This window comes from Rana temporaria, chromosome 3, assembly GCF_905171775.1.
Source record: "Rana temporaria chromosome 3, aRanTem1.1, whole genome shotgun sequence".
Classification (NCBI taxonomy): domain Eukaryota; kingdom Metazoa; phylum Chordata; class Amphibia; order Anura; family Ranidae; genus Rana; species Rana temporaria.
In genome coordinates, this window is record NC_053491.1 from 292,018,584 (window position 1) to 292,028,791 (window position 10,208).

Here is a 10,208-nt window from a genome sequence, read left to right on the forward strand (position 1 = left end):
CTTCCTCACCCCCTAGTGTTAACCCCTTCACTGCCAGTCACATTTACACAGTAATCAGTGCATTTTTATAGCACTAATCGCTGTATAAATGTGAATGGTCCCAAAATTGTGTCAAAAGTGTCTGATACATCCGCCGCAATATCGCAGGCCTGCCAAAAAAAAAAAAAATTGCTGATCGCCACCATTACTAGTAAAAAAAAAAAAAAACAGAATCTATCCCCTATTTTGTAGGCGCTATAACTTTTGCGCAAACCAATCAATATACGCTTATTGCGATTTTTTTTTTAACAAATATGTAGAAGAATACGTATCGGCCTAAACCGAGGGAAATTTTTTTTTTTTTTTTTTTAAATTGGGATATTATAACAAAAAGTAAAAAAATATTGTGTTTTTTTTTTCAAAATGTTCTGTCTTTTTTTGTTTATAGCGCAAAAAAAAATCGCAGAGATAATCAAATACCACCAAAAGAAAGCTATATTTGTGGGAAAAAAATTCTAAAAATATAATTTGGGTACACTGTTGTATGACCGCGCAATTGTCATTCAAATTACGTCAGCGCTGAAAGCTGAAAATTGGTCTGGGCACGAAGGGGGTTTAAGTGCCCAGTAAAAACTTCATTTGGGGGAGCAGTAACAAGGACTTTATCACTTCCTGTTTCAGGCTCCTGTAAAGAAGCCATTACAAACTTGAACAAGCATCTGATGAAAATGATCTCGGTTTGATCAGATGCATTGGAGGTCAGAGGACAGATGTGGGGTCTAAAAGACCTCATATCTCTCCATAAAGAGAACCTGTGATGGCCCATGCTATCACAAGGGATGTTGTCCATCCCTTGTGAAAGCAAAAATGTAAAGATACAGTGTAAGATTTATTTTTTTATTATTTGTAATAAATAAAATACAATTTAAAATAAATTTAAACTGCCCCCTGCTCCTTCATGCTTACTAATTGCAAACACATGCATTGGCTCTGCACGCATATGTAAACGGCAACAAACCTGCATTTCGCTTCAAGGCGGGGGGGGGCAAGGGCGTGGTTGAAGGGGGCCCCTTCAGGTAGACTGTACGGGGCCCCATCATTTCTAACAGCGGCCCTGGTAGGCAGGGCCGGTACAAGGCAGGGGCGGGAGGGGCGAGTGCTCCGGGCCAGAGCCGGCCCATCCATGGGACCCAATGGGACCATTGGTACCAGGCGGCACCTAGGAGGGAGCGGCAAATTCCGGCGGCAGAAAGTTATAATACTAGCGCTGCGGCGGAGAGCAGAGCGATGCCGACCGCGGCGACCGGCACCTAGCAAGCAGAGTGATCAGGACATCAGGAGGAGGACGCCGCGGCCGCCCCAGCATTCACAGCGCGCCTCCGCGCCAAATTGCAAATTGCGTCCGCCCATCTCGAGTCCACAGCGTGAGGGAACTCAGGGAAGTGTGGGGTTGAGGGCTGAGGAGTGGACAAGGAGGTAAGAGAGCTGCAGTGCTGACTGTGCTGAGTGTGGCCGACCACCGACCTGACTGAGTCTGACTGACAGTGTGAGCCAGCCTCTCAGACACTGAAAGAAAAGTAAGTATAGCTGTGGCATGTGTGCTGGGGGCCTGGGCAGCTGTTACTTCCTCATGGTACTGTGCACTGTCTGTCTGCATTAGTTTGTCCAGTGGCCTGCGGCTGGTGCTCAAATTTTTTTTTTTGGGGGGGGGGGGGGAGCGCGCAAACGAAAAAACAAACAAAAAAATTGAAGCCTCACTGTGCCCATCATATGCAGGCAGCCACTGGGCCCATCAATTGTCACCACTATGACATGCCATCAAACGCAGCCACTGTGCAATCAAACACAGCCACTGTGCCATGCCATTAAACGCAGCCACTGTGCCATCAATTGTCGCCACTGTGCCATGCCATCAAACGCAGCCACTGTGCCATCAATTGTCGCCACTGTGCCATGCCATCAAACGCAGCCACTGTGCCATCAATTGTCACCACTGTGACATGCCATCAAACGCAGCCACTGTGCAATCAAATGCAGCCACTGTGCCATCAATTGTCGCCACTGTGCCCATCAAACGCAACCATTGTGCCATCACATGCAGCCACTGTGCCATCACATGCAGCCACTGTTTAATCAATTGTTTAGTGGCTGCCTGTCCCCAGCGTCTGTCCCCCTTCTGTGTCATGTCCCCAGCGTCTGTCCCCCTCCTGTGCCATGTCCCCAGCCTCTGTCCCCCTCCTGTGCCATGTCCCCAGCCTCTGTCCCCCTCCTGTGCCATGTCCCCAGCCTCTGTCCCCCTCCTGTGCCATGTCCCCAGCCTCTGTCCCCCTCCTGTGCCATGTCCCCAGCCTCTGTCCCCCTCCTGTGCCATGTCTATAACAAGTACTCGTACCAGTTGTCCAACAATGATATTTACTGCTTTTTATGAAGAAATACAATTGATTTTATGCAGTATTGAGTTTAGCCTTTTGGCCCGGCCCTCCAAAATATTTTTAGTTTCTCATGTGGCCCCATCGAAAAAATAATTGCCCACCCCTGATCTATAGTGTGTGGGAGAATGTGCATTTCCCATAGACAAGCACTTTGAGGCTTTTTGCAGGACTGTTGGCATTCTTTGGTTCTGCTATGCAGCCATTGCCTGAGCTAAATCAGAGCCCTTAGTCTATAATGTAAAAAGGAAAAGCGTCAAGTTGCTTAGGACCCAGCAGATCATCTGACACTAGGTGTCGCTGGAACAGAGCACCTTGAATTTTTTTCCCCACAGTATTCTGCAGTCAATTGCTGAATATGGATCTAGAGTTTGATGTAAGTGAGCAGTAATGATTATATTTGCATTTGTAACCCTGGCTGGTTATCCGTTTTTATTATAACAATGTGTTGTGTTTTTTTATTTATTTTTTATTTGTTTTTTACTAGTTTTGATCTTAAATCTTTCAGGAACTTGCAAGAGTGAGATCTGAATTGTCAAAAGAAAAGCAAAATGAAAAGCGGCTACAGTCCCAGCTAAACGATTTGAAGGGAGCAAAGAATTTTGATCCAGCCAAAGCTTTTCAGCATGATGTCAAAAGAAACGTTCACCAAAGAGCTCCACTAAAAGATGGTAAGAACTGAAAAAAATTAAAATTGCATGCACAAAAAAAACACAGCCGTGATCTGTCTTGCTTTGTGGTTGTATTTTTGTTCAACCTAAACAGAATTATTTAAAACACCACCCACAAGTAAATATAATATTTCACAGTACTGGCTGCCAACTCGCCACATTAAAGTGGTTGTAAATGCTGAAGATTTTTTGTTTTCATGCATTCTTTTCATAAGGGTAAAAAACCTTAAGTATGCATCCCCCTAATACTTGCCTGAGTCCGATCGCAATCTAGTGATGGACACGAGGGAACAGTTGCTCTTGTGCATCTGTATCCTCATTGGCTGAGACAGCAGCTGGAGCCATTGGCAATCTACTCCATTGTCAATCACTGCCAGTCAGCATGTGGAGGGACCGAGCACTTTTTTGTGTGTCTTATGGACACAGAGTGGGGCCCGAGAGTGAACACACGAGTGCAGCTTGCTATGGGGGCACTCAGAGGAGGAGCGAGGGGGGCCAGAAAAAGGCAGATAGGGGCTGCTCTATGCAAAAACATTGCATAGAGCAGATTAAACATAACATGTTTTTATTTAAAAAAAAAAAAAAAAAAGTTTTTTCACTTTTAGGGTGTGGGATGTAACCAAAAACAAGCCTAAAGCAAATAATATAATTGACCTGGGAAAGAACCCTAGGTACTACTACAGTTTAACCACTTGCTACCCAGACCAATTCTGACACTTCACCCCTACATGTAAAAATCTTTTTTTTTTTGCTAGAAATATACCCAGCGCTCCCTATTTTTATATATATATATATATATATATATATATATATATATATATATATATATATATATATATATATATATAGTGAAAGATGTTACGCCGAGTACATGGATACCTAGGATGCATTAAAGCGGAGTTCCACCCAAAAGTGGAACTTCCGCTTAATCCAATCCTCGCCCCCTTACATGCCACGTTTGGCATGTAATTTTTTTTGGGGGGGGGGAGTGGGGACTTCAGGAGGAGTGGGACTTCCTGTCCCACTTCCTCCTTCCGCCGAGGGGCTGCTAAGGCGAATAGTGACTCTCGCGCATGCGCAGTGGGCGTCTTCATTCAAAGTGTGGGCACCCGGCCGTGACAGCTTTCGGCTTCACGGCCGGGTGCCCACATTTGGAATGAAGACTCTGGCCGGAGAGGGGGGGGGAGCGGAGCCCCGGCCGGGGCGTCGCTGGAACGTGGAGCAGGTGCGTGTATGTTTATTAAAAGCCAGCAGCTACACTTTTTGTAGCTGCTGACTTTTAATTAGCATAAATGACTGGAACACCCCTTTAAGGTGAAAAACACAAGGGTTTTACAATACATTTAACTTTGGCAAAAATTAACTTGGCATTATAAGAGGGTGCGCTTTCCTACACACCAAAAGGCCACTTAACTAAATCGTAACCTTTATTGTAAATCATAAGGCTCCATGCACACAGGACGCTCAAAGTTGTTCTGGACGTTGGATTGCTGGCAGGAAACCGCTGGTTTAAACACAATTTTATCAGCGTTTTTGCATTGGAGTCAATGCACGTTGAACCACGCTAGCTTTTAGATGCATTTCTCTGCCTCTATTCAAAATCAATGGTTCCCTATGGGAGCCAATGCATTTGAAGTCGGATCATGATGATCCGACTTGCGGTGCGACTTGTGTGCTGAGGATTAAGTGTAACCCCTGCAAAAAAAAAACGGTGTGGGGTTCACCCCTCTGACGATACCAACATGGGGGGGTGTTGCTTTGGGGCAGGGGTGCCCTGCGCCAATTAAAAAAAAAAAAAAAAAAAAAAAACATTTTTGGTGGGGGTTCCCCTTCATCCTCAGCACACAAGTCACACCACCATGATCTGACTTCTGGTGTGACTTCTATTCAAATCGATGGGCTTCCATAGGAAACCATTGATTTTTGCGTAGAGGCCGAGAAACTGCCTGATGAGGCTTAACTCTGTTTACATCGTTTAAACCACGTTTAACAGCTTTTACCAGCGTCTGACGTTTTTAGGACTGCTCTTGAACACGATTTTAGGATGTTCAGGCAACAGCTCATAAATTCCCCTGCTTTTTAAACATCCAAAAACTTCCATAAGTGCATGGACACACAGGATAACAGAGGAGTTTATGGGCTGTTAATTATAAACAAAAATTTTTAATGTTTGTGCTCTCCTAGTCTATGGGGTTTTGGAGAGACCGCATACACCGCCAAGCAAGTGCCCACAAATACAGCCAGTTCCCAAAAATCATGCATCCGGTAGGGGTCAGACCTGCCGGATTACTGTGAGGCTACTGGACCGTGGTGGTGATCTTGGGGTGTGTGGGGTCAGGATCTATAAAGTTTAATGCATTAAAGTGACTTGTATAGCTGGATTAAGTACAAAACTAGTATATAAAAATATATAAAAAGAAGCTCATCTATTGTGTATAGAGAGAAAAGACTATATAGATATTATGTGTAACTAAATATACCTGCTATCTTAGTAAGTATGATCCCACATATATTTTCCTCCAAAGGTCAACACAGGGCTAAAAGCACACAGCAGAGTGAGACCAATGAATACCAGGCCACAGTGATGCTGTAAAAAATAAGACATTATAGCACTTATCAATCTAGATGTGTGTATATATGTAAACGACTGAACTATGGCATAATTGAGATAATACCACTCAACATGGTGCCTCTAGTTAGAAATAGCATACTGTGCAATATAATGTCCAGTATGACACGGGTATGTTGAAAACCCCCATCAGTTTGTCTATTCTGCTAGGACAAAGAAAACAAGGCTATTGCCTATTGCGGTAGTGGTAGCAGGAATATCCTGCAGGTGTCCACGTTGGTCCCCCTCCTTGTGACGCTAGTGGTAGTATTTCCCACAAGGCGCGCATGTCGAATGATTGTCGGCACTGGCGTCTTATAAAGCACGGTCCCACCAGATGCGAAGGGTCACAGTTGACCCCTGACATAACTTCCGGTGGGGTGTCCCTCTCCAAACGCAAGCGCAGAAGGACCAGAACAAAAAGTCACATTGCGCAGACACCACGTCCCACATACACAAGTGCGGACAAGGCTTGAGAAGGGGGGAAAAAAACCTTTTCTCCACCAGGGCCACACGAGTAGCTCCACTTAGTAGCTTGAATCCTGGAGCTCAGCCACAATGCAAGATGGACAATAGCACAGCGCTGCAGCGGCCTCAAGCAAAACTTCCAAAGACAACATAATTATATACAATACGAGTAGCAACATTAACTCTGCATATAACAAACATTATTCAAATGTAAATTTTAGTTATACGATTCCATATGTGAAATACTCAACTTAAAGAATAACCCTATCCACCACTCTACATAAGAATTGCCTCTAGGTGGCAGTGGTGTGTCGCATGAAATTAAAAACGAGGCCATTACATTAAATAGTGGACACAGATGAACCTATTCCTGTACAGTAATCACCTATACATAGGAATTAAAGCTACAGGAAGGGTTTGAACGATACAGCTTTGTTCAGCCCTGGTGGATAGGTAGCTCTTTGATTAAAGATCCACCTCCCCTCTTGCTGGAGGACTTTATCAAAATTGCCTCCCCTTTCCTGTCCTGTGATTACCTAAAGGACAAAGGATACATAAGGATCATAGCTGTGCTGCAAGCCAACATGTTTACAGATGGGAGTGTAAAGTAGTCCTGCATCTAGATAGTATAGGTGGTCTTGTATGCGTCTGTCAAATGGACGCTTAGTTTTGCTGATGTAAACTTAGGGTGCGTGTTATATGCCGATAAATACGGTAATATGAGGTCAAAATTTAAGAGTTTTGATTTGTAATCAATCAGGTAGGCCCTTCCGCTACATGGTTTTGGTGAATCTAAAGGAAATCAAGGGGCCAGATTCACATAGAATCCGCGGCGGCGTAGCGTAAGCCATTTACACTACGCCGCCGCAACTTACTGGAGCAAGTGCCGTATTCTCAAAGCACTTGCTCTGTAATTTGCGGCGGCGTAGTGTAAATGGCCCGGCGTAAAGGCCGCATAATTCAAAGGGGACAGCTTGTATTTAAATTAAGCGCGCCCCCGCGCCGATCGAACTGCGCATGCGCCGCCCCGAAAAATAGGCCAGTGCGCATGCTCCAACTCACGTAGGAAAACGTCAATGAAGCCGACGTGACCGTCATTTCCGCAAATCCCTATTCGCGAACGACTTGGGAAAACAACGTAAAAAATTCTAATTTCGTCGCGGGGACGATGGCCATACTTAACATTGGCTGCACCTCATAGAAGCAGGGGTAACTATACGCCGGGAAAACCCTTACGTAAACGGCGTAAAGTGACTGCGTCGGGCCCGCGTACGTTCGTGAATTGGTGTATCTCGCCGATTTACATATTCTCGCCGATTTACATATTCTCGCCGATTTACATATTCTCGCTGATTTACATATTCTCGCCGTAAATCAGCGAGAACGCCCCCAGCGGCCATTTTAAAATTGCAGTTAAGATCCGACGGTGTAACACAGTTACACCTGTCGGATCTTAGGCATATCTATGCGTAACTGATTCTATGAATCGGTCGCATAGATACGTCCGACGCAACTCTGAGATACGACGGTGTATAAGGAGATACACCGTCGTATCTCTATGTGAATCTGGCCCATGTTGTATAGTATGTATGGGGGTCTAAGACCACCCTTTGAACCCATCAGATGTTCTTTCCACTGCAGCCACAAGGTGGTATTTTTTTCGTAGCCCTCATCTTTAGAGGATAAATCCACCAGCTCAGATGCTCCTCCCAAACCTTTTTTTGGTCTTGCACAGGCACATGATTTTTGAGGCTCATGTCTTCTTTCCTGCGTCCTACCTAAGGTCTTTTAGCCCGTCGCCTCAACCAGGACATCATTGTTCTGTCCCTCTGTACAGCTTCAGCTGATCATGCTTTTTTTTTTTTTTCTTGGCTACTGCTGCCATCCCAGATTATCCATTATTCATACCAGATAGTTCTTGTAATGGTGCATCAGCCCAATCAAGCTTATTGTCTCAAGCGTTGGATTCCACTTAACTCACCCCCCCCCCCCCCCCCTTCGCCTCCTCCTAAAGGCGTTCTCTGCTATGTCTATTTACTTTTTGGGCTTCTTGGCATTCATGTTTGTTTGCTTTGGGTGTAGGGTCCTTCAGATGGCTCCTCTTATCCTCCTTTCTTCACAAATTCACACACCAAGTTAAAAAATGTATTGTTTTCTTGGACCTGTTAGCAGGTTTTTTCTGTTTGTACTCCCCATAAAATTATTATCTGGGAGTCCTTTGGTCCCACTTGGGGTTTATGATCATGCTATTGGTACTGATTTTCTTAAAGCGGAGTTTCAACCACAATTGGCATTTTTTAAATGTATTTCCTTTCATCCTGCATTTTTATAATATAAATCCGGTCACTTACTATTTTACAATCCGCCGCCGATCCGCATAGATATTCAAAAAAGATAGTTTATAAAACTATGTCTACACCGTTGTCCTTTTGCTTGTGGGCATTGTGAAGCCTACAGGCACTTACTTCCTGGAAGTCTTGGATGGGGAGTGATAATTTGACAGCACACTGCATCCTGGGAAATTATGACACACATTTCCCAGGAGCATTAGAGGGAGATGTCAGAATCCTAGGTGGTTTCAAAGGCAGATTTCGTGGGACTGCATAGCAACAGGCTTTTTTTTACTTTTTTAGGTCTAATGAGCACAATAATGAAAAAAAAATGTTGGGATGGAAACTCCACTTTAAGAACTGAGGCATGTTGGTAGTAGGAGGGGTTACTCTGGACTGGCGTGAACATTTTTTTTGTTTAGTGTTCCGTTCCATGTCTGAACATTTTGAGTGCCTACAGGAGGATTGAACTGCAAGTATTTTACCGTGAATACAAGAATTCTATCTTTCCTACAAAGGAATTTGTAATTCAGCCAGTTCTGTGATCCACACCACCTAATAGATGGCCCAGGAAGGCCTTCAATGTCACATTTTGTCTACTAGCACCCTCAGCTGGAAAACTAAAGCAGCAGCTGACATGTCTGCAAACACCTAGTGCTACATCAGTGCACCAACCAGAGTAGAACCTGCTGCCCCCTCTCCCAGTCTCGGACCTACTGTACAGAATTTGAATAATGCTAAAATAAACATTTGTACTAGCTTTTTATGATCTGTATTTTAAATGCATTACATTTAACAGAGGTTACGTTGATTTTGTTTAGATTTGGCTAGAGGTCAGTTTTAACATGATCATTAAATCTATGCTCAAAGTTCATAATTTACCTTAAAGCGGAACTAAAACCTCCTATGCTTTACAGCCAATGAAGCTCTTATCAAAGCTTATAAATGACCAGACCAGCCCTTTTTACATGGATAGGCTGTTTCCTGGGATAGCCAGCAAGTCATTATTGTGAACATTGTGCATAGTTGACTGGAGAAGTGTCTGATTTTATAGCTTACAAGAACTTTCTGACCATTTAACTTTTTTACTTTTTCTTAACAGGGAACCGAAACATGTCCTGAGGAGCCTGTTGCTGATACACTTTGCAGTGGTTATTTACCGAACCATATAATTCACACATGCTTTACAGAGACTCTATGCTTTATTGCTTCACAAATGCGCAAGCTGAATTGAAAATCCTCATTACAAGAAAATGACACCACCTGGTGAATGCAGTTGTGCTACTTTACTTTTTCTGCGCAATCTGTATGTTTGACGGTTGCCACATGACAGGATTGTTCATGTATTTGTACAGTTAAAAAGTAGTATGTCATTTTCCTTATTCCGTAGAAGTAAAATTTCAGAATTTAAAGAGTGGATAAAAATGGTATAAAATGAACACATTTAACAAAAGATTTTTTTTTTTGTTTTGCTTTTTGTATTGCATATTTCTGTCACTGGTTGGTTGTAATCTATGCACTAACTAAATGCCCTATTTTGCTTATATAAAGTATCCAGAGAAAAAAATATTTTCAAAGAAATGTATGATATAGCATATAATCGCTATGCAAAATTTTTCAGTTTCTGAAGCTTGTAAAAATGTATGCTAAGCACAACAAACTGTCCACTTCCTATTCAGCCAGTTTTTTTTTTTATGGTTCTGTCATTATTTTTACCTTGGTG

At 43.4% G+C, this 10,208-nt stretch overlaps 1 protein-coding gene across 1 annotated transcript in view; it reads left to right on the plus strand.

The window, feature by feature from the left end:
- The window catches only part of HMMR (hyaluronan mediated motility receptor), an 89,885-nt gene extending 80,168 nt beyond the window's left edge, over positions 1–9,717 (plus strand). Inside the window, exons 16-17 of the mRNA XM_040344736.1 lie at positions 2,917–3,079; positions 9,588–9,717. Coding sequence (XP_040200670.1) covers positions 2,917–3,079; positions 9,588–9,607 — 183 coding nt within the window. The 3' untranslated portion in view covers positions 9,608–9,717. The remainder of the gene's footprint in view (positions 1–2,916; positions 3,080–9,587) is intronic.
- Positions 9,718–10,208: the final 491 nt, after the last annotated feature.